The 26,195-nt window shown below is 39.7% G+C and overlaps 1 protein-coding gene across 1 annotated transcript in view; it reads right to left on the bottom strand.

Annotated features, from left to right (window-relative positions):
* Positions 1-26,195, bottom strand: part of LOC126262654 (laminin subunit alpha-1) — a 429,094-nt gene that overhangs the window by 271,739 nt on the left and 131,160 nt on the right. The window contains exons 3-5 of the mRNA XM_049959424.1: positions 25,068-25,251; positions 14,486-14,625; positions 13,916-14,149 (exon numbers count right to left, since the gene is read on the bottom strand). Coding sequence (XP_049815381.1) covers positions 13,916-14,149; positions 14,486-14,625; positions 25,068-25,251 — 558 coding nt within the window. The remainder of the gene's footprint in view (positions 1-13,915; positions 14,150-14,485; positions 14,626-25,067; positions 25,252-26,195) is intronic.

The following is a 26,195-nucleotide window of genomic DNA, read 5'->3' as shown; positions in this document are numbered from 1 at the left end:
AATTCAAGCTTTCGCAACAAACTGTTGCCTCATCAGGAAAGAGGGAAGGAGAGGGAAAGACGAAAGGATGTGGGTTTTAAGGGAGAGGGTAAGGAGTCATTCCAATCCCGGGAGCAGAAAGACTTACCTTAGGGGGAAAAAAGGACAGGTATACACTCGCACACACACACATATCCATCCACACATACAGACACAAGCAGACATATTTAAAGACAAAGAGTTTGGGCAGAGATGTCAGTCGAGGTGGAAGAGTAGAGGCAAAGAAGTTGTTGAGAGACAGGTGAGGTATGAGTGGCGGCAACTGGAAATTAGCGGAGATTGAGGCCTGGCGGATAACGAGAAGAGAGGATATACTGAAGGGCAAGTTCCCATCTCCGGAGTTCGGATAGGTTGGTGTTGGTGGGAAGTATCCAGATAACCCGGACGGTGTAACACTGTGCCAAGATGTGCTGGCTGTGCACCAAGGCATGTTTAGCCACAGGGTGATCCTCATTACCAACAAACACTGTCTGCCTGTGTCCATTCATGCGAATGGACAGTTTGTTGCTGGTCATTCCCACATAGAATGCATCACAGTGTAGGCAGGTCAGTTGGTAAATCACGTGGGTGCTTTCACACGTGGCTCTGCCTTTGATCGTGTACACCTTCCGGGTTACAGGACTGGAGTAGGTGGTGGTGGGAGGGTGCATGGGGCAGGTTTTGCACCGGGGGCGGTTACAAGGATAGGAGCCAGAGGGTAGGGAAGGTGGTTTGGGGATTTCATAGGGATGAACTAACAGGTTACGAAGGTTAGGTGGACGGCGGAAAGACACTCTTGGCGGAGTGGGGAGGATTTCATGAAGGATGGATCTCATTTCAGGGCAGGATTTGAGGAAGTCGTATCCCTGCTGGAGAGCCACATTCAGAGTCTGGTCCAGTCCCGGAAAGTATCCTGTCACAAGTGGGGCACTTTTGTGGTTCTTCTGTGGGGGATTCTGGGTTTGAGGGGATGAGGAAGTGGCTCTGGTTATTTGCTTCTGTACCAGGCCGGGAGGGTAGTTGCGGGATCCCGCAACTACCCTCCCGGCCTGGTACAGAAGCAAATAACCAGAGCCACTTCCTCATCCCCTCAAACCCAGAATCCCCCACAGAAGAACCACAAAAGTGCCCCACTTGTGACAGGATACTTTCCGGGACTGGACCAGACTCTGAATGTGGCTCTCCAGCAGGGATACGACTTCCTCAAATCCTGCCCTGAAATGAGATCCATCCTTCATGAAATCCTCCCCACTCCGCCAAGAGTGTCTTTCCGCCGTCCACCTAACCTTCGTAACCTGTTAGTTCATCCCTATGAAATCCCCAAACCACCTTCCCTACCCTCTGGCTCCTATCCTTGTAACCGCCCCCGGTGCAAAACCTGCCCCATGCACCCTCCCACCACCACCTACTCCAGTCCTGTAACCCGGAAGGTGTACACGATCAAAGGCAGAGCCACGTGTGAAAGCACCCACGTGATTTACCAACTGACCTGCCTACACTGTGATGCATTCTATGTGGGAATGACCAGCAACAAACTGTCCATTCGCATGAATGGACACAGGCAGACAGTGTTTGTTGGTAATGAGGATCACCCTGTGGCTAAACATGCCTTGGTGCACAGCCAGCACATCTTGGCACAGTGTTATACCGTCCGGGTTATCTGGATACTTCCCACCAACACCAACCTATCCGAACTCCGGAGATGGGAACTTGCCCTTCAGTATATCCTCTCTTCTCGTTATCCGCCAGGCCTCAATCTCCGCTAATTTCCAGTTGCCGCCACTCATACCTCACCTGTCTCTCAACAACTTCTTTGCCTCTACTCTTCCACCTCGACTGACATCTCTGCCCAAACTCTTTGTCTTTAAATATGTCTGCTTGTGTCTGTATGTGTGGATGGATATGTGTGTGTGTGCGAGTGTATACCCGTCCTTTTTTCCCCCTAAGGTAAGTCTTTCCGCTCCCGGGATTGGAATGACTCCTTACCCTCTCCCTTAAAATCCACATCCTTTCGTCTTTCCCTTTCCTTCCCTCTTTCCTGATGAGGCAACAGTTTGTTGTGAAAGCTTGAATTTTGTGTGTATGTTTGTGTTTGTTTGTGTGTCTATCGACGTGCCAGCGCTTTTGTTTGGTAAGTCTCATCATCTTTCTTTTTATATATATATATATATATATATATATATATATATATATATATATATATATATATATATATAAAAAACAAAGATGATGTGACTTACCAAACGAAAGCGCTGGCACGTCGATAGACACACAAACAAACACAAACATACACACAAAATTCAAGCTTTCACAACAAACTGTTGCCTCATCAGGAAAGAGGGAAGGAAAGGGAAAGACGAAAGGATGTGGATTTTAAGGGAGAGGGTAAGGAGTCATTCCAATCCCGGGAGCGGAAAGACTTACCTTAGGGGGAAAAAAGGACGGGTATACACTCACACACACACACATATCCATCCACACATACAGACACAAGCAGACTCCATCCACACATACAGACACAAGCAGACATATTTAAAGACAAAGAGTTTGGGCAGAGATGTCAGTCGAGGTGGAAGAGTAGAGGCAAAGAAGTTGTTGAAAGACAGGTGAGGTATGAGTGGCGGCAACTTGAAATTAGCGGAGATTGAGGCCTGGCGGATAACGAGAAGAGAGGATATACTGAAGGGCAAGTTCCCATCTCCGGAGTTCGGATAGGTTGGTGTTGGTGGAAAGTATCCAGATAACCCGGACGGTGTAACACTGTGCCAAGATGTGCTGGCTGTGCACCAAGGCATGTTTAGCCACAGGGTGATCCTCATTACCAACAAACACTGTCTGCCTGTGTCCATTCATGCGAATGGACAGTTTGTTGCTGGTCATTCCCACATAGAATGCATCACAGTGTAGGCAGGTCAGTTGGTAAATCACGTGGGTGCTTTCACACGTGGCTCTGCCTTTGATCGTGTACACCTTCCGGGTTACAGGACTGGAGTAGGTGGTGGTGGGAGGGTGCATGGGACAGGTTTTGCACCAGGGGCGGTTACAAGGATAGGAGCCAGAGGGTAGGGAAGGTGGTTTGGGGATTTCATAGGGATGAACTAACAGGTTACGAAGGTTAGGTGGACGGCGGAAAGACACTCTTGGCGGAGTGGGGAGGATTTCATGAAGGATGGATCTCATTTCAGGGCAGGATTTGAGGAAGTCGTATCCCTGCTGGAGAGCCACATTCAGAGTCTGGTCCAGTCCCGGAAAGTATCCTGTCACAAGTGGGGCACTTTTGTGGTTCTTCTGTGGGGGATTCTGGGTTTGAGGGGATGAGGAAGTGGCTCTGGTTATTTGCTTCTGTACCAGGCCGGGAGGGTAGTTGCGGGATGCGAAAGCTGTTGTCAGGTTGTTGGTGTAATGTTTCAGGGATTCCGGACTGGAGCAGATTCGTTTGCCACGAAGACCTAGGCTGTAGGGAAGGGACCGTTTGATGTGGAATGGGTGGCAGCTGTCATAATGGAGGTACTGTTGCTTGTTGGTGGGTTTGATGTGGACGGACGTGTGAAGTTGGCCATTGGACAGGTGGAGGTCAACGTCAAGGAAAGTGGCATGGGATTTGGAGTAGGACCAGGTGAATCTGATGGAACCAAAGGAGTTGAGGTTGGAAATGAATGGACACAGGCAGACAGTGTTTGTTGGTAATGAGGATCACCCTGTGGCTAAACATGCCTTGGTGCACAGCCAGCACATCTTGGCACAGTGTTACACCGTCCGGGTTATCTGGATACTTCCCACCAACACCAACCTATCCGAACTCCGGAGATGGGAACTTGCCCTTCAGTATATCCTCTCTTCTCGTTATCCGCCAGGCCTCAATCTCCGCTAATTTCAAGTTGCCGCCACTCATACCTCACCTGTCTTTCAACAACTTCTTTGCCTCTACTCTTCCACCTCGACTGACATCTCTGCCCAAACTCTTTGTCTTTAAATATGTCTGCTTGTGTCTGTATGTGTGGATGGATATGTGTGTGTGTGCGAGTGTATACCTGTCCTTTTTTCCCCCTAAGGTAAGTCTTTCCGCTCCCGGGATTGGAATGACTCCTTACCCTCTCCCTTAAAACCCACATCCTTTCGTCTTTCCCTCTCCTTCCCTCTTTCCTGATGAGGCAACAGTTTGTTGCGAAAGCTTGAATTTTGTGTGTATATTTGTGTTTGTTTGTGTGTCTATCGACCTGCCAGCGCTTTTGTTTGGTAAGTCTCATCATCTTTCTTTATATATATATATATATATATATATATATATATATATATATATATATATATATATATCGACCTGCCAGCGCTTTTGTTTGGTAAGTCTCATCATCTTTCTTTTTAGATATATTTTTTCCACGTGGAATGTTTCCCTCTGTTATGAACGAAAGCGCTGGCAGGTCGATAGACACACAAACAAACACAAACACACACACAAAATTCAAGCTTTCGCAACAAACTGTTGCCTCATCAGGAAAGAGGGAAGGAGAGGGAAAGACGAAAGGATGTGGGTTTTAGGGGAGAGGGTAAGGAGTCATTCCTATCCCGGGAGCGGAAAGACTTACCTTAGGAGGAAAAAAGGACGGGTATACACTCGCGCACACACACACATATCCATCCACACATATACAGACACAAGCAGACATCTCACAAGCAGACATATTCCCTTGTGGAATGTTTCCCTCTATTACATACATATATATATATATATATATATATATATATATATATATATATATATATATATATATATATATATATAACAGAGGGAAACATTCCACGTGGAAAAAATATATCTAAAAAGAAAGAAAGTGATGAGACTTACCAAACAAAAGCGCTGGCAGGTCGATAGACACACAAACATACACACAAAATTCTAGCTTTCGCAACAAACGGTTGCTTCGTCAGGAAAGAGGGAAGGAGAGGGAAAGATGAAAGGAAGTGGGTTTTAAGGGAGAGGGTAAGGAGTCATTCCGATCCCGGGAGCGGAAAGACTTACCTTAGGGGGAAAAAAGGACTGCTTGTGTCTGTGTATATGCGGATGGATATGTGTGTGTGTGCGAGAGTATACCCGTCCTTTTTTCCCCCTAAGGTAAGTCTTTCCGCTCCCGGGATTGGAATGACTCCTTACCCTCTCCCTTAAAACCCACATCCTTTCGTCTTTCACTCTCCTTCCCTCTTTCCTGATGAGGCAACAGTTTGGTGCGAAAGCTTGAATTTTGTGTGTATGTTTGTGTTCGTTTGTGTGTCTGTCGACCTGCCAGCACTTTCATTTGGTAAGTGACATCATCTTTATTTATATTTCGTTTGGTAAGCAGGCTTGTGTCTGTATATGTGTGGATGGATATGTGTGTGTGTGCGAGTGTATACCCGTCCTTTTTTCCTTTTTTCCCCCTAAGGTAAGTCTTTCCGCTCCTGGGATTGGAATGACTCCTTACCCTCTCCCTTAAAACCCACATCCTTTCGTCTTTCCCTCTCCTTCCCTCTTTCGTGAAGAGGCAACAGTTTGTTGCGAAAGCTTGAATTTTGTGTGTATGTTTGTGTGTCTATCGACATTCCAGCGCTTTCGTTTGGTAAGTCACATCATCTTTGTTTTTAGATATATTTTTCCCACGTGGAATGTTTCCCTCTATTAATTTTTATATATATATATATATATATATATATATATATATATATATATATATATATATATATATATATATATATATATAAAAAGATGATGTGACTTACCAAATGAAAGTGCTGGCAGGTCGACAGACACACAAACGAACACAAACATACACACAAAATTCAAGCTTTCGCAACAAACTGTTGCCTCATCAGGAAAGAGGGAAGGAGAGTGAAAGACGAAAGGATGTGGGTTTTAAGGGAGAGGGTAAGGAGTCATTCCAGTCCCGGGAGCGGAAAGATTTACCTTAGGGGGAAAAAAGGACGGGTATACACTCGCACACACACACATGTCCATCCACACATATACAGACACAAGCAGACATGTCTGCTTGTGTCTGTATATGTGTGGATGGATATGTGTGGATGGATACGTGTGTGTGTGTGAGTGTATACCCGTCCTTTTTTCCCCCTAAGGTAAGTCTTTCCGCTCCCGGGATTGGAATGACTCCTTACCCTCTCCCTTAAAACCCACATCCTTTCGTCTTTCCCTCTCCTTCCCTCTTTCCTGATGAGGGAACAGTTTGTTGCGAAAGCTTGAATTTTGTGTGTATGTTTGTGTTTGTTTGTGTGTCTATCGACATTCCAGCGCTTTCGTTTGGTAAGTCACATCATCTTATGAGACTTACCAAACAAAAGCGCTGGCAGGTCGATAGACACACAAACAAACACACAAAATTCTAGCTTTCGCAACAAACGGTTGCTTCGTCAGGAAAGAGGGAAGGAGAGGGAAAGATGAAAGGAGGTGGGTTCCACGTGGAATGTTTCCCTCTGTTATATATATATATATATATATATATATATATATATATATATATATATATATATCTATCAATATGAAATATGTCTGCTTGTGTCTGTATGTGTGGATGGATATGTGTGTGTGTGCGAGTGTATACCTGTCCTTTTTTCCCCCTAAGGTAAGTCTTTCCGCTCCCGGGATTGGAATGACTCCTTACCCTCTCCCTTAAAACCCACATCCTTTCGTCTTTCCCTCTCCTTCCCTCTTTCCTGATGAGGCAACAGTTTGTTGCGAAAGCTTGAATTTTGTGTGTATATTTGTGTTTGTTTGTGTGTCTATCGACCTGCCAGCGCTTTTGTTTGGTAAGTCTCATCATCTTTCTTTAGATATATTTTTTTCCAGACACCTTTGGAGAAAAGAGAACCACCTGTATGAATATCAAGAGCTCAGGTGGAAAACCAGTCCTAAACGAAGAAGGGAAACCAGAAAGGTGGAAGGAGTATATGGAGGGTCTATACAAGGGAGATGTACTTGAGGGCAATATTATGGAAATTGAAGAGGACGTATAGAGGAAGATGAGGATGGAGATATGATACTGTGTGAAGAATTTGACAAAGCACTGGAAGACTTAAGTTGAAACAAGGCCCCAGGAATAGACAACATTCCGTTAGAGCTACTGATACCCTTGGGAGAGCCAGCCATGACACAACTCTTCCATCTGGTGAGCAAGATGTATGAGACAAGCGAAATACTCTCAGACTTCTTCAAGAAGAATATAATAATCCCGATTCCAAAGAAAACAGGTGCTGACAGGTGTGAAAAGTACCAGACTATCAAACAATGGAAAATCCAGGATGGAATGTAACAATATTCTGAAAAGGGAAAATGCTACTCACCATACAGCAGAGATGCTGAGTCGCAGATAGGCACAACAAAAGCTGTGGCTTCAGCTGCCAGAGACTACAGTCGTGTGTGTGTGTGTGTGTGTGTGTGTGTGTGTGTGTGTGTGTGTGTCTATTTTTGACAAAAGTCTTGTTGGCCGCAAGCTTATTTGTGACAGTCTATCTGCGACTCAGCATCTCCACTGTATGATGAGTAGCAACTTTCCTTTTCATAATATTGTCACTGAACCATCAGTTTAATAAGGTGTGTTTGCAAAATACTAACACGAATCCTTCACAGAAGAATGGAAGAACTGGTAGATGCCGACCTCGGGGAGGAACTGTTTGGATTCTGGAGAAATGTAGGAACACGTGAGGCAATGCTGACCCTACAACTTCTCATACAAGATAGGTTAAGGAAAGGGAAACCTACATTTATAGCATTTGTAGACTTAGTTAAAGCTTTTGACAGTGTTGACTGGAACATACTCTTTCAAATTCTTAAGCTGTCAGGGGTAAAATACAGGGAGCAAAAGGCTATTTACAATTTATAGAGAAACCAGATGGCAGTTATAAGAGTCCAGGGGCAGGAAAGGGAAGCAGTTGTTGAGAAGGGAGTGAGACAGGGTTGTAGCCTATCCCTGATGTTATTCAATCTGTATTTCCCAATGTTATTCAATCTGTATTTTGAGCAAGCAGTAAAGGAAACAAAAGATAAATTTCTAGTAGAAATTAAAGTCTAGGGAGAAGAAATAAAAACTTTGAGGGCTGCCGATGACATTGTAATTCCATCAGAGACAGAAAAGGACTAGTAAGAGCAGTTAAATGGAATGGACAGTGTCTTGAAACGAGGATATAAGATGAGCACCAACAAAAGCAAAACAAGGATAATGGAATGTTGTCAAATTAAATCAGGTGATGCTGAGGGAATTAGATTAGGAAATGAGACACTTAAAGCAGTAAAGAAGTGTTGCTATTTGGGAAGCAAAATAATGGCTGATGGTCAAAGTAGGGAGGTTATAAAATGTAGTAGACTGGTGATGGCAAGAAAAGTGTTTCTGAAGAAGAGAAATTTGTTAATATCGAGTATAGATTTAAGTGTTAGAATATCCTTTCTGGAAGTAATTGTATGGAGTGTAGCCATGTATGGAAGTGAAACATGAATGATGGACAGTTTAGATAAGAACAGAATAGAAGCTTTTGAAATGTAGTGCTACAGAAGAATGCATAAGATTAGATGAGTAGATCACGTAACTAATGAAAAGGTACTGAATAGAATTGGAGAGAACAGAAATTTGTGGTACGAGGGTGGGGAGTAAAAATGGTACAGAGAGACCAAGGGATGAATATAGGAAGCAGACTCAGAAGGATGTAGGTTGCAGCAGTTACTCTGAGATGAAGATACTTGCGCAGGATAGAGAAGCATGGAGAGCTGCATCAACGCAGTCTTTGGAATGAAGACCACAACAACAACATCCAGTGAGCATGAATGAAAAACACCATAATTCCCCTGTACAACCAGCTTGGTAATCTACCAAAAACAATTTGTTTCTGTGTTTTTGTTTCACCAACTATGTTACAAGAATATTGCCTCTTGAAAATGATTCTTAAAAATCATTAATGGCGACAGGAGTTTGATGTCACCAGCTTTGATCACACATGGCAGCAACATCATTTACTTTTGATTAATTACTGTTCCCTAATTTTCAGGCCCTCTTCTTCATTTCAGTTCTTTCTGCCATCTCTTTTTTCCATCATTAGAGTTTTTAGATCTTCCCTTTGAGATCTACCCAACCAGTGCAACCTCCACAGGCTAGCAAACTTCATTCTATTTTACAGTGTAACAACCCTTCCTAACTGTATCCTTATGGTCATTCTTGTGGATGTCACAGCCAGTTTCTGGAAGTAAGAGGAAGGGAAAGTGTAAATTCCTGCAGTAATTTGTTATCTGCATTATAAGGAGAACTGCTGCAACATTCTGCACTGAACTGATGGAAGCATATGACAAAAGTGCACCATCTTATGACACAGTGGTTAGATGATGCAGATGTGTGGCCAAACAAGAGTGAATGACAAAAAAGAGGGGGCAGACCATTTTGCTGTGATGAACTGGCAATCATATGAGAAGTGAAGGATCTGGTTCCTGTATGGGGCAAACTGTCACACAAGCATAATATCAAATATCCTGATTATGTTATGGGAATCTGTCAAGATGTAACAGGAAGCTGCCTAAGGGGATTTTTTTTTTTTTTTGCTTCATGACAATGCCCCAGCTCATTCTGCACAGAATGCAGTGTCACATTGTGTCTCTTCACACTATCAAATTTTACCTCAGCTCCTGCATTCTCCTGACAAGACTCCCAGTTATTTCTTCCTCATACCTCAGATGAAGAAACCATTGTCAGGTACGCATTTCCAGGATAGCAATTAGTTGATTTTGGAGTTGAAAGATCTCCTGAATAGTCAAAGTGAATATTTTTATAGCCAAGGTGTCTTCAAAGTCATTCATCACTGGGAAAAATGTGTTGCATTGCAGGTGGTTTCCCAGCACCAGTTGACGTAAATTTCTGAAAAGCTCTGGCAGAAAGCAGCTATCTGGTATGAAATGCTATTAGTAGGAGCAGGAAATGGCCAATGATCATGCCTGCAGTATGCTCCTGATGTTGACTGACTTAAAGACATGGATGTTGCAACTTAACACTTATGTGGAGTGATTTTGGAGTGTCTTAAATCAGAAATTGTAGCCCTCCTGGGTGTAAGAGGTGAGTTGTGGGCATTTTGGAACAGATATGACATTTTAAAAGATTGTGTAAGTCCAGCTGGAAATAAGTAATTCCCATATATCATTATAGTTTTTCTACCAGCATGGAAAGTTTTTCAGTGTTTCTTAGAGCATAAACTGTATGTGTCCATGAAATTTTGCTTGCTCTGCCAGTTTTCTAGGCAAGTGTTGTGGTTTATTGGGCATGCATATGATTGGTAAGAAAAAGCCTGACAGTACTGAATTGTGCCATTAGCTAGCTGGATCGTGGTGTTTTAATGTATCAGACAGGCTTGGCATGGTCTAATTGAATCCAATGAATTCCATTTGTTTTCCTGGTCATCTGAAGTGTAGTATTTTTGTGTGACTTTTAACCTGTTAATTCTGAACTATAATTATTTTTGACCTTTGTGGAGGTTATTGGCAGAAATTGCTCGGAACCAGCTGGAAGCATTGTATGAACCATAACAGCATAAAATTTCCAGTCTAATAGTCAGGTCTTGGACTCTTCATGGCACAACACTAAGATTGTGTGGATTCTGGGCACATCAATGAGTAGAACTTCAAGTGGCCCATGAAAGATCTGCTGAAGAGTCTAAGGAATGTTTCAATAGCAGTTTAATAACAGATTAGGTTTAGTATAAAATACACTGTTGAGCCAAAGCATAATCACCATGTGGTTAATAGTGCTGGGATCGGGATGTGAGCCCAGGGCAGCAATGGACTTGGTTGTTTGTAGGTCATGTGAAGGTGCCTCTTTCTCACTGGGACATGTGTTGTAGAGGTGGTGGTGGTGGTGGTAGGTGAAACCACTGGTGAGTCATTAATGAAACATCCCTGTTTACAATATTCCTTTATTCATTTTAGTAAAAACAGGGGATTACAGCAGGCAGAATGTTGTTGCCTCTGAATGATGTTGGTGGCTGCTGGCACATCAAGTGCTGTAGTCAACAACTGCCAGCTCAGGAGCCAGCACAGTGTGTGGCAGCAGTAATGGACATGGCATCAGCGAAGCTGTCCCTGAAGTGTGTCAGGCACAGCTCTTGGCAGCCTGACTAACTAGTGGTTGCTATGTATCACTCCGGAACAGACACTGTCCGAATCATAACATCTTGCATGGCTGAAGCTGAAGGTGGGTGCCCTCACTGGGTGGTGATCAATGATAATGGAACCCTTCAGGAACTGATGTACAGCAACAGAGAGACAGGGCCATGTCCAGTCCAGCCTTGAACAGTCATCCCACCAGGGAAGTGGCCTCTTGCAGGAGGTAATCACCCAGCAGGTGACCCAGTGGTGAGAAGGTGCCAAGTGATCTGCATACAGTCCCAAGCTGAGACGAATGCCTGCCACTACTAGAGACGAAGACTTTGGTAGCTGACTGGATACTTCATGTGGCACTGCAGTGGCTGGAAGTTAGTACTGCCTTTCAGAAGCACTGGCTACCTCTTTCTGCTTTGTGAGCTTCCTGAAAAAGCATTCTTTGCTTCTGTGTACACTTTCTTGTGAAATAGTGACTGGGCTTCAGGTTGACGCCATTTTGCTTAGCATCTCAAGGGCAGTTCATCACACCTGATGGAGTCCCATTGGAAGTCGCCCTCCTTGGAGAAATTCGGTCTCTGTATTTGTACCTGGACACAAATACCTTAACATATGTTTTATAAAGTGGTATAAAAACACAAAGTTTTCTCATCTTCTTACTATAATTCTTAGCATAAACCAAATGGTTCATTGGCTGTTCCTTGATACTTATCATTATTCACTGTGGTTAGTTCAGTCCATTGGCAAGTGGTGCACTAGGAGCTCATCAACATGGAAGGGTTTCCTCTCAAAGCAGACATAGATTACGCAAAGCAAGGTCAAAACCATAGTAGTACAAAAAACTGAGACACTTGCGTGATGCTTATTCAAGAAATCCATTCCCAGGATCATGCAGTACCTCTCACCAAGGAAGAGACAAGAGGTTGTAGTAGTTGGGTCGTAATCATTGGGCCACAATGACTTAATTTGTTCTGTTATTGTTGTTTAGTCAGATCTGAAGGAGTCTAGCCAGAGCTGTAGTATTACCCAGCATCACCATTCATAGGCACTGGCTACTTTCTTCTGCATAACTGATTAAGTGTGCTTTGGTTCTGAGTATATCTAATTCCGAAACAGTGTCTGAGCTTCAGGCTGATGCTCACTTACCTCTGTACAGCATCATTTTGCAGAGCATCACAAGTGCAGTTCACCACACCTGATGGAGTTGTGGTTCAACAAGAATATGTTGGGTCATCTTTGGAACACAATACAGTAGCAATTCTGCATGGCTTGGATTCAACAAGTCCTTGGTAGGTTTGCAGAGGTTTGTGGCACGAAATGTCTATGCATGTCACATACTTCCCATAAACTACATGCCAGTGGTTTTTGGACACAGAGATGGCACCAAATAGCATTCATAATGTGTTCCACTGGGTCCAAATCGGGCAAATTTGGTGGCCAAAACAGCAGCACGAGTTCAGCATCATGTTCCTCAAACCACTATAGCATGATTGTGACCTTGTGGCATGGACAATTATCATGCTGGAAGGTGCCGTCACCTTGAGGAATGACATGAAGGATGTAGTGATGCAGATGGCCCACAATAATGTTCACATATTTATTGAACACTTTTACATGGGCCCTGAGTGGAGAATGCTGAGAGCAGAAACTTGCTGAACACCTCATAGCAAAATCACTTTTGAGACAAGCCCTGCATCCTCCTCCCAGAGCAGCCAGCTTACAGCTTATAAAATAAATGAACATGTAATGGATCAATGTGTCACAGAAGTGACATGAAAGTAGATGGTGAGTTACAAGAAGGACCACAATAGCCTCCTTGCTCATTTTTGTCCATATTATTAACAATCACTACACACAACACTGTTATAACCTTTAATCACTAATAATTTGCGTGGATCTGCAAAAGTAGAAACACTAGCGGGTTACATACTACTAACTCCGTATCTGTCCTTCGACTGCCGTGCCGTGACTTGCGGCCGGCGCCGTTCATAGCCAGGTGGCGCTCCTGCGCTCGGCCGAGCTGCGGAGCGCCTCTATCGCCGTGTTCGCGTACTGACGTAGCGGCACTTTTAAATGTCGTGGCACTGTCACAACAAACACTGCTCACAGATCAACACTATATTCACAACGACCACTTATTGCTATAGTGCACCACACTGTTACGTAACTAAAATTGGCAACAAGCATCATCATTCCAGGCTGGCAAAAAGTCAGCCAAATTCTGCTGATCACATATGGGCCAAGATAAAGTGTGTGACCAATAGTTCACAACTGCCATGTAGCCTTCAATTATTGCAACAGGGCCTGTGGAAGCTCTTGATTTTGTTCATAAAATTATAAAACAAGATCACCAACTCTCCTGCAGCATAATGCCATAAAATTTTCTATGCCTATCCAGGAATTTCCTTTGCTGAAATACGATTTCCTGTTTCTCATTTCATATGTCCAGTGTTTTCAAGTTCCATTTCCAAATATTAATTAAATGACTAGTACACACCAATGACCAGAACAAATATTTTTTTGCTGGTAAATTATATAATGCTCATTTTATCAATATTAAGGTAATGAAGCTCAATCATCGTTCTCAGGGTTACAAAGCATAAAATTAATAAGCCAACTTTTCCTAAGTTGTTATTCTTGGTACCAAGGAACATTGTGTAACATTTTTCACTGTTTAACATCTGCCAGAAAATAATCATCACAATATTTAAAGACCATAATATAATTTCTCTTACTACAAATTTACACAATGAAATAAAACTATTGATAAACATGAAGTTAACTTACTTTACAGGGACACTGTCCCGATTCATCGCACAGACACTGCCCAGTCTTTGTGTCACATTTATCCTGTTGTGTTCCAGGCAGATGACAATCACACAGTCTGCACACTGGGTAACCATAGTAGCCAACAGCACATGATGAACATCTGTCACCGTGAAAACCTCTACGACACATGCAACGGCCACTTGTACTGTCACATCTCTGCTGTAAAGAGCCAGCAACATCACAGTTGCATGCCTGTTGAGAAATCAAATGTTATGTTTCTCTTTCTGATATATCACAGAGATAAAGGCAGTAAATATGGCTAAATAAGAATGAGAATATATGCACTGACTCAGGGAAAAGTACAAGAAAATCTTTGTAGGTATAGTCTTTTAAAACACTTTACTTCTAAATATATTTTCACAAAGTAAATAGTAATGTTTGTCTGCAAATCCTTTGGATCTTTCAGATTTATCATCGCCATCAGTTTGCAGGATAAATCTACTCTCATTTAACACAAAGGATAAATACACAAAATAATCCATCACCTAAAATACAGATAACTTCATTATATCTCAAGAAAATGTATACCTTACAGCCTCTTCCCGATATGAAACCCCAAGCATTTGGCTGACAGCGCTCACATAAGTTTCCTTCTGTGAAAGGTGGGCAAACACATCGACCAGTATCTGGATCACAAATATGCCCAACATTGCTGCAAGATTCACATCCTGTAATATGCAAGGTAATCTCTTACACAAAATCAGTATTTTGCATGTTTAAACACGCACACACAAATAACTCTAAAAACATCTAGACATTGCGTTGATAGCCTGAGTTGGTTAACGTCATGCATCTCTGATAGTGGTGACTCGTCCTGTGAGCAATGAAGCAATGAATACCCACAAAATATTCATGTATGAGAAATTTTTAATGTGCATAAAGATGCCAAATTTAAAATCGCCCTTTCTCATGCCTCTGTGTGTGTGTGTGTGTGTGTGTGTGTGTGTGTGTGTGTGTGTGTGTGTGTGTGGTCGCGCATGTGTGTTTAGTTCTTACAAGTTTGGGACAACCTGTAGGAAAATCCATTTCTATGGCCCAAATACCACATTCCAGCCTGGCAAAGGGCAGATAATATAGTGGGGATATGACGTTCCTCCTATTGTGAGCACTGAAGCAATACTCTGGTGTGTGCTTACCGGAGCCTCTGCTTCCCCTCCTGCTGCTGAACCTCATCAATGCACAGTTCCTATACCTCACCAACTGTTTAGTCAACACGACACATAGATAGCAGATTTAGAAACTACTTCATATCTGCACTTTTCCATGACTTAATAATGTCTGTTATGTCTCTGTTCCCTGTGAGAAATTATATTTCTCTCCCTGAAACATAAACAAGAGTCCAGTAAGGAGTTAATTAACCAGTGCTGCAACCATATTTTATTGTTTGTCATGTGAGAGCATTCAATATGCAGTTGCTAGTTCAGACATGAGTTCTCCGATGTGCAGTGTCTACAGTGTGAAGTCAAAATGTGTGATAATTCAGTGCAGAGACTACAGGAAACTTAACTTCTCCTCCCTGTCACTTGAAGCTAAGCTCTGTATTGAGCAGCTAGGAAGACAGACACTGGAAGCAACTGTGTTAACAATGACGCTGTTTGTAGTGAATTTGCTGTTGTTGATGTGGGCATCTTATCTGCTCTGATAAAGGAAGTGGCAAAATGTAAACAATGTGTTGGTGTAGGCTGTCTGGAAATAACTGAACAACAAAGTAGCAGGAAGGGTTTAGCATCAAAATTAGTTGTTCTGTGTAGGTCCTGCAATATATCTACCTCAAAAATGAGTTCGAACATTGTACATAATTCATATGATGTGAATTTCAAGTTAGTGTACGCAATGCATGCAATAGGAAAAGGAAAAAAGGCTGCTCAAACGTTTTGTGGTTCGATGGGCCTTCCTCCTCCTCCCAGTAGGTTCAGCAAGTACATAAAAATACTTTTAGGTGCCTTGACAGATGTGTCTAAAGCATCTATGAAATGTGCAGTAGAAGAAACTGTAAATATTAATGGAATCAGGGATATTGCTGTTGCACTTGACAGGATATAGCAACATCGAGGACATCGTTCGTTGAATGGTGTTGTAAGTGCTACTTCTCTGGAGAATGGAAAAGTTGTTGGTGTTGAGTGCTTATCTAAGTACTGCTACACCTGCCATGGTAACACTGAAGAACATATTGAACATCAGTGTTCTAAGAATTATGATGGTTACAGTGGAGGTGTGGAGTGTGATGGAGCTCTACAAATATTTCAGAGGTCGGTGCCCTTTTATAACGTTAGATGTACGAAGTACCTAGGCGATGGGGAGTCTAAAGCTTTCAATAAAATTAATGAGTTCAGTGTTTATAGTGGAGTGTTGTGGACATGTGCAAAAGAGGATGGGAGCTAGATTCAGGAAGCTACAAAGAGAAATTAAAGGAAAGTTGCTATCTGATGGAAAATCTCTGTCTGGCCAAGGCAGATTGACAGAAACTGAAATAGACCTTCTTAAGGGTTATTATGGACTGGCCATTAGATGAACTGCACCTCTGAATGATGTTACAGCAATGAGAAAAGCTGTATGGGCCACCTACTTTCATAAGTTGTCCACAGATGACCACCCTGTTTACGGACTTTGTCCTAAAGGAGCAGATTCTTGGTGTGAATGTAGCTCCATCTGGTGGAGTATGGGACTACAGCTGCTGTGATTCTTGGTGTGGTTACCGAAAAGCAAACGAAAGTGGTCAAAGATACCATCATAAGCATTCTCTTCCTGAGCCTGTTATGAACAGAATAAAACCAATTTTTTGAGACCTGAGTGACCCTGTTTTGCTTAGTAAATGTCTTCATGGGGGCACTCAGAATACAAATGAAAGTTTCAACGATTGCATATGGGAGAGATTACCCAAGAATGTTTTTGTAGGACTAAATACATTAAAAGTTGGTGTACTAGATGCAGTGATATGTAGTAGACCTAAGCTTTATTGCAGAATCAACTAAATTACAGAAAAAATAACATTTTTATTAGGAAAAAAATTATAAAAATTAAAATGTATGATGTGATATTTTTTATCCCTGTAATATACATAGTAGGTGGAATTAAATAGGTCTAGTACATCAGCCACCATGTCATGCATATCTGGTAAAAATTTGGTCTCCTCCAAATGTATAACATTGAATTGAATGGTACCTCAATTTGAGGAAGCATTTTGGACAAAAATTTGCATCAATTTCTTTGTAATTTTTTTAACAACTATAAGCAGGTTCAAAAATATTCAAAATATTTCTAATTTGTTTAGAAAGTGTGCTGCATTACCTGATATCAACAAAAAGTCTGTAAAACATGTACATTATAAACAGTGCCTGAAAGAAATAGGTGTTGATTTTTACATAATCTTGAGCCAGAAAAGTACTCTGTATCCTTAAATAATGACTATAGGAATATACAACCACTGCCTATGTATCACACACCTACAGATCGTAAGGACAAGATTAGATTAATTACAGCGCACACAGAGGCACTGATACAATCATCGTTCCCTTGCTCCATTTGTGAAACGAACTCAAAGAAATGCTGCAATCAGAACTACCCTCTGCCTTGAATGTCACAGAGGTCTGTGGAGTACGGATGCAAAGTCCTGATTCTAGACATTTGGATAATTTGTAGTATAAGTGGTCAATGAGATATGTTTTTAATTTATTTTTAAATGAATAGAGATTCCCAGTGCTTTACTTTATATTAGCTGGAAAATTGTTAAATTTCTTTCCTAACTCTATTCTGAACCCTAGATATGGATGCAAAGTCTTCATGAAAATTATTTTTGTCTTCTGTACTGTGATCATGTAAATCACAGCTCAGCTGGAACTGATCTTTATTATAAACAACAAAAAACATTAATGAGTATATTTATTGGGAAGTGAGTGTAAGGTGTCAAGGTATTTGAAAAAGTTTCTGTAAGATGGCTGGTTGTCTACTTTACATAATATTGTTACAGTCCAGTCTGGCTTTATTTACTTTAGGTGCACTGCCCCAGAAGAGAGGTCCATGTTGAACTGAGCTTCTTAATTAGTTTATCTAGGTGCACTTAATTTTAACTTGTTATCCATCTGGATTCCAAGCAATTTTACACACAGTTTTTAATATAGTGTATCACCAATGAGTCTACTTCTGGAGCTAACAGTTATCAATGCTTGTTTACAATTCCCATAATCTGAGTGTGAAATTATAAGCTGTTAGATGTGAATCTCTTGTAGGTCTGTTCAGCTGTCATCTGGGCTGTGCAGGCCTGCTAAGGTTGATTTTGGCCTTTTATTGGTATGCTTGTAACTTAAGGAATGTGATGAAATTGAAGAACTGGACAGGAAGGGAAGATACGACTTACTATACAACAGAGTAAAGACTATGACATGGGAACAAAACAGAGCAGGAAGTGCTACTATGGAAATTTTGAGTAAAGACGAAGAGGTAGTGTACAAAGATCGTGACGATGTCCTCCAGAGATAGGAAGAATATATAAAAGAGCTATATGACACAAATAGCAAACCAGAAACTCTGGAACTTGAATCACACAACAGTGTAAGTGATGAAGAGAAAGGACCGACCATCATAATGGAAGAAGTAAAGTCTGCCATTGCTGCAATGAAAAATGGCAAAGCAGTAGGTACAGATACAATACCGGGAGAAATACTAAAATGCTTGAACCACAATGGAATAAGAGAAATATTGAGGTTATGTAATAAAATATATGACAGTGGTGAATGGCCTGAGGACTTTTTGACAACAGTAATGATTCCATTACCGAAAAAACAAGGAACCAAGAAATGCAGCGAGCACAGGACAATCAGCCTCATTTCACATGCAGCCAAAGTGATGTTAAGAATAATTAATAAAAGACTTGAAAAAGTAATAGAGGAGAATCTCGGCGAGGAGCAGTTTGGCTTTAGACGGAATACGGGCACCAGAGATGCAATAGGGCTCCTACGAATCTTGGGAGAAAGGTTTATTGAAAAAGGAAGAGACCTATATATGTGCTTCATCGATTTAGAAAAGGCATTTGACAATGTGGGATGGGACAAGCTGGCGACTATTATGAGGGAAAAGAGAGTGGACTGGAAAACCAGAAGACTTATAAACTCATTATACCTTAATCAAAAAGTTTCAGTTAAAGTGAGAGGAGAAAGTACACACTGGATCAGACTAGGGAAAGGAGTAAGACAAGGATGCTGTTTATCACATACTCTTTTCAACCTGTACTTGGAAAATATGATTGACCAATGCTCATTAGATGACAAAGGAGTAGAAATTGGAGGAAGAAGAGTAGGATGCTTGAGATTTGCTGATGACATGGTCCTTCTAGCCACAGGGGAAAAAGAATTACAGGATTTGGTGGACACCATTGCAACTAATGGAAAAAAATATGGAATGAAAATTAACACAAATAAAACAAAAGTATTGGCAATAGGAGGAAATAAGGAAATAAAAATTGTGCTGAATGGAGAAACACTAGAACAGGTGCAAAATTTTAAGTATCTTGGAAGCAGGATAGACACCGACTGGAAGTGCACCACAGAAATTAAAACAAGGATAGCAATGGCAAAAGAGGCGTTTTATAAGAAAAGGAGAATCTTCTGCAGCGGTCTGGACAGAGAACTCAGAAAGAGACTCACAAAATGTCTTGTATGGAGTGTTCTTCCATATGGCGCTGAAACATGGACTATGAGGAAAAAAGACAGAGAAAGGCTGGAGGCTTTTGAGATCTGGACATGGCGAAAGATGGAAAGAATAAGTTGGATGGACAGAGTAAAAAATGAAGAGGTACTGAGAAGAGTGGGAGAGAAAAGACAGTTACTAGATGTAATAAAGAGAAGAAAAAGAAATTGGATTGGGCATATATTAAGAAAGAATGACGGACTGATAAAAACAGTTTTAGAAGGTTATGCAGAAGGGAAAAGGAAGCGAGGAAGGAAGAGATTCCAGATATTGGATGACATGATGGACGGCACAACATACAGCAGCCTTAAGAAGGAAGCAATGGATCGCAGAAAATGGAGAGGCAAAGGACCTGCTAATATAGCAGTTAACTGATGATGATGATGCAACTTAAGAAAACATTACAGTTTTTGGATGCCCATTTAAGTCGTATTGATCCTTGTAACACTGTATATGTTATGTTCCCTCATTCTGAGCTTGGTGTCATGCCTGTGACACCAATAGATTAGATTAGATTAGATTAATACTAGTTCCATGGATCATGAATACAATATTTCGTAATGATGTGGAATGAGTCGAATTTTCCAATACATGACATAATTAGGTTAATTTAACAACATACTTAAGTTAATATAACAACTTTATTTTATTGTGTTTTTTTTGTTTTTCTTTATTTTTTATTTTTATTTCTTTTTTTTAATTTTTTTAATATTTTTTTTGTTTTTTTTTCTTAATTTATATCTAAAAATTCCTCTATGGAGTAGAAGGAGTTGTCATTCAGAAATTCTTTTAATTTCTTCTTAAATACTTGTTGGTTATCTGTCAGACTTTTGATACTATTTGGTAAGTGACCAAAGACTTTAGTGCCAGTATAATTCACCCCTTTCTGTGCCAAAGTTAGATTTAATCTTGAATAGTGAAGATCATCCTTTCTCCTAGTATTGTAGTTATGCACACTGCTATTACTTTTGAATTGGGTTTGGTTGTTAATAACAAATTTCATAAGAGAGTATATATACTGAGAAGCTACTGTGAATATCCCTAGATCCTTAAATAAATGTCTGCAGGATGATCTTGGGTGGACTCCAGCTATTATTCTGATTACACGCTTTTGTGCAATAAATACTTTATTCCTCAGTGATGAATTACCCCAAAATATGATGCCATATGAAAGCAATGAGTGAAAATAGGCGTAGTAAGCTAATTTACTAAGATGTTTATCACCAAAATTTGCAATGACCCTTATTGCATAAGTAGCTGAACTCAAACGTTTCAGCAGATCATCAATGTGTTTCTTCCAATTTAATCTCTCATCAATGGACACACCTAAAAATTTGCAATATTCTACCTTAGCTATATGCTTCTGATTAAGGTCTATATTTATTAATGGTGTCATACCATTCACTGTACGGAACTGTATGTACTGTGTCTTATCAAAATTCAGTGAGAGTCCGTTTACAAGGAACCACTTAGTAATTTTCTGAAAGACAGTATTGACAATTTCATCAGTTAATTCTTGTTTGTCAGGTGTGATTACTATACTTGTATCATCAGCAAAGAGAACTAACTTTGCCTCTTCATGAATATAGAATGGCAAGTCATTAATATATAATAAGAACAACAAAGGACCCAAGACTGACCCTTGTGGAACCCCATTCTTGATAGTTCCCCAGTTTGAGGAATGTGCTGATCTTTGCATGTTACGAGAACTACTTATTTCAACTTCCTGCACTCTTCCAGTTAGGTACGAATTAAACCATTTGTGCACTGTCCCACTCATGCCACAATACTTGAGCTTGTCTAGCAGAATTTCATGATTTACACAATCAAAAGCCTTTGAGAGATCACAAAAAATCCCAATGGGTGGTGTTCGGTTATTCAGATCATTCAAAATTTGACTGGTGAAAGCATATATGGCATTTTCTGTTGAAAAACCTTTCTGGAAACCAAACTGACATTTTGTTAGTACTTCATTTTTACAGGTATGTGAAGCTACTCTTGAATACATTACTTTCTCAAAAATTTTGGATAAAGCTGTTAGAAGGGAGATTGGACGGTAATTGTTGACATCAGATCTATCCCCCTTTTTATGCAAAGGTATAACAATAGCATATTTCAGTCTATCAGGGAAAATGCCCTGTTCCAGAGAGCTATTACACAGGTGGCTGAGAATCTTACTTATCTGTTGAGAACAAGCTTTTAGTATTTTGCTGGCAATGCCATCAATTCCATGTGAGTTTTTGCTTTTAAGCAAGTTTATTAATTTCCTAATTTCAGAGGGAGAAGTGGGTGAGATTTCAATTGTATCAAATTGGATAGGTATGGCCTCTTCCATTAACAGCCTAGCATCTTCTAATGAATACCTGGATCCTACTATATCCACAACATTTAGAAAATGATTATTAAAAATATTTTCAACTTCTGACTTTTTGTTCGTAAAGTTTTCATTCAATTTGATGGTAATACTGTCTTCCTCTGCTCTTGGTTGACCTGTTTCTCTTTTAATAATATTCCAAATTGTTTTAATTTTATTATCAGAGTTGCTGATTTCAGACATGATACACATACTCCTGGATTTTTTAATAACTTTTCTTAATATAACACAGTAGTTTTTATAATTTTTGATAGTTTCTGGGTCACTACTCTTTCTTGCTGTCAGATACATTTCCCTTTTCCGGTTACAAGATATTTTTATACCCTTAGTAAGCCATGGTTTGTTACAAGGTTTCTTACGAGTATATTTAACTATTTTCTTGGGGAAGCAGTTTTCAAATGCATTTACAAAAATGTCATGAAATAAATTATATTTTAAATTGGCATCAGGTTCACGGTACACCTCATCCCAGTCTAACTGCTGTAGGCTTTCCCTGAAATTTGCAATTGTTAAATCGTTGACTGGACGTACTACTTTGGAGGACTGTTTAGTATTGCTGAATGGAGCTATGTCATATATTGTAACTAGCTGTGCACCATGATCAGAAAGACCATTCTCAACAGGCTGAGCATTTATCTGGTTAAACTTATCTTGGTCTATAAAGAAGTTATCTATCAGTGAGCTGCTATCCTTTACCACCCGAGTAGGAAAATCAATAACGGGTGTCAAATTGAAAGAACCGAGTAATACTTCAAGGTCATTTTTCCTATTACCTTCTTTCAGAGAATCTACATTGAAGTCCCCACAAATAATAATTTGCTTCCCCCTGTCTGACAGATAGCACAACAAGGAGTCCAAATTTTTCAGAAATAGATGAAAATTTCCTGATGGGGACCTATATACAGTTACAATTATAAATGTGCCTTTATTTAATTTAAGCTCACAGGCACATGCTTCTATATGTTTCTCTACACAAAACTTTTTTGTTTCTATACTTTTTGCACAATGATAACTTTTGACATATATGGCAACTCCTCCTTTCTCCATATTTTCTCTCATTACATGTGCAGAGAGCTTATATCCACTTACATTTACCTTTTCCATATCAGTAACAATGTGATGCTCAGACAGGCAGAGTATATCTATTTCATTCTCAGCTTCTGAATCTTCTAAACAAACCAGAAGCTCATCTACTTTATTCTTTAAACTCCCAATATTTTGATGAAATATACTTACATTATTTTTGATTATACTTTTATGAGAACCTTTCCTTATTCTAACATTTGCAGTACTCTCCTGTCTGAGTTTCTCATTGTGCTTAGGCCTAGTTCCTATACCAGTGGTCACACGGTGTTCAGAGAGGCAGATTATGTCAACTGGGTTGGGTGACTTTAATTCATCAATGCAATTACCTAGGACTGAGATACAACTTGGTGGAGATAAAATTTCTGGTGATTGGTGAAAATTTATAATTGATAGCTGTGATTGGTGATCCAATGTGCTAGAATTGTGCTGTTTAATTTCTTTCCTAAACTGAAGATTTGTTTCAATCCTGACCTCTCGTAGAACTTGACATCTTTCTGTCTTACCTATCCTAAAAAAGGTGCTGCTCCAACACCTGTAACCACTGGTAGTTTACCATTCATGGCAGTGCCAGGATCATCTCCTTTCTATTATGATGGTAAGACTCAACCCATGCAAGTGGGATGCCATTAATGGCACAACACTTATTGTTAGAATAATTTCTATTTTAAATGCCTCTGTTTATCTGTTATAAAACACCCTTGTGAATTGATACTTTATAAATAATTTTTTCTGAAAAGTGAAGACTTTTATCCTTTTGCAACCCAGGTCTCTTCAAATGTATTTTTCAAGCAGTAGGTCCCAAATGCATGTGTAATATTTGCCAGTTACTGTTTTGCCATTGCAATGCTGTGAATAAGAAAAATTCCTTTAACATTTCAGAAAATGCTGACTGTAATATTTCTGGCAGATGAAATCAAGTTCACTTGTTTTGGTACGGGGCCACAGCTTTCACATAATGCTACGACTGCCATTACGTTTCTAATGGGAAGTGGTGGACCCACATTTCATCCACATTAACAACTCAGATCAAACAACTTGTTGGATTCTTTCATAAAAGGTCCTAACATAGACGATATTTTTTTTGCGATTGTTTTTGGTCAGCATTCAAAAAATGTGGCATCTACCTTGTAAAATGTTTTCTCATAAGAATTCTCCATGGAAAATGTCCATACCCTTTTTCCTTATGTGCCTATGGACTCAGGCATTTCACATCTGTATGAATTTTCATTAGGGGATAAATCAATCAAAACAATTGTACCACAGCAGGGTGTTCCTCGTTATTGATCTGAATGAACAAATCCAACATGACTATTGGAAAAACCTTATAAAAAGATCTATTCTGCATATAGAGCTAACACTTTACTTGTAGTATTATGCAAAAAAATCATAAATACCAGATAATTTCCTGTATTACACCTATAAATTTTCTGTTGCACTCATGCAGGCAATTATGTAAAGGAAAGCTGCTGCAATTTTTTTCATTAACCATATTACAGTCATCACTCACAACTAAAAAAAGGACAATATTTAATGATTTGGCTTTATCTATAATTTTCTAATGCTGTAGCATTTTATTAGCATAGAAGAGGATCTTAAGCCTCTTTAATCATTTACTGGCTAGATCCAGTGTACTGCATTTCACTCCAGCACATTAAAAGTTCACTAGTGTTTATAAGCTAAGAAATATTAAGTTATAAATTCAACCTAGGAGTAATTTATTCAAATGAAGACTTCACTGTAATAAGTTTATCATTCTTGTGAAAGGTGAAATGGTTACAAAGTAATAACTTTTCCATAACATTGTCATAAATTCTAAAATAGAGGAATTCTGGAAAGAATGACAGGTATGGCATACATGAAATTTCAGGGTAATGAAAGAAGAGGAGCAGAGATTTAATTATAAGTGAAAAATTTGACAGATGCCCAATAGAGTGCTAGTACAATAAATCATTTTAAAGGTGAACTTACTTGAACAGCCAGAAACAGAAAAGCCATAATAATGTGGAAGGCAAGTATCACAAATCCTCCCTCCGATTCCAGATTTACAATGGCACTGACCAGTAACTTGATCACAGGAAGTGTTAATAGAACCTATACGATCACAGCCACAAGGTTCACAAGGGGTCGTTGCTGAAAGTCCCCAATAACCATCCTACAAGGCCAAATAAAAACATTAGACAATCTTCATTAAATCTTCATAAATTATCAAGAATTGAAGCACAATCCATAAATAAATCAACACAGTTCTTTTTATGGCATAGTCCATATCAATTTAGGCAGGTTAGGAAAAAAATCTTACCTTGAAAGTCTCAGATGTTATTGAATTAAGCATATGTTAAAATGAAGGACTAAGTAAGGAACACATATTATTTTGTTTCTTCCCAAGAAAATTCTGCTCCGAGATACAGCCCTCCAAAGATGACACTGTGCATACCATTTTGAAGATGCGAATTTTGGAAAAAAATTTTAAAATGCTGTATCTCTGGAACAGTTTTAGATATTTTGTTGGTATTTTTTTTATTTTAAAGATAATTGCTTTATGATTACAAAGAAATCCTGCATTTGGACTTATCTGCCTTTCTTTCACTATAGCATTCTGAACTTTTTTTTATAATTTACAGAAAATTTTTTTTCTTTCAAAAATGCCAATCCTTAAAATTATGATTTTTTTCCGTTGGTTAGTACTATATAGGTCTATATTCCCTGAAAAGGAGAGCTTCCACTTTTAGCTTGAACAGGTTTTATAAACAATTGAAATTTTTGCCATTCATAAAACCTGTTTTATTACCACATTATCACATAACAGGCTCATAAAAATCAAAACCTAACCTTATTTAACATAATTTTAATTTTGAAAGATGAGTAAGACACTCATTTTTCAAGCATTTTAAATGGTTCCAAAATGCATGCGAAAGGTCCGAAGACTTAAAGGTTTCAATTTATACAACTTCTGTGCACTCTGTTTTGTACTGAAATTTGCCAGTCAATTAACTAAAAATGAGCTCAACTGGTTCAGTATCTTCCTTTGATATAGAGTGATACCTTCCTGTTGAACCAATATGAGGAACAATATTCAAAACATCGTGAACGGGAAGT

The sequence above is a fragment of the Schistocerca nitens genome, chromosome 6 (assembly GCF_023898315.1).
Source record: "Schistocerca nitens isolate TAMUIC-IGC-003100 chromosome 6, iqSchNite1.1, whole genome shotgun sequence".
Classification (NCBI taxonomy): domain Eukaryota; kingdom Metazoa; phylum Arthropoda; class Insecta; order Orthoptera; family Acrididae; genus Schistocerca; species Schistocerca nitens.
The sequence above is the reverse complement of the archived record's forward strand: the minus strand, read 5'-3'. Positions and strand labels throughout refer to the sequence as shown.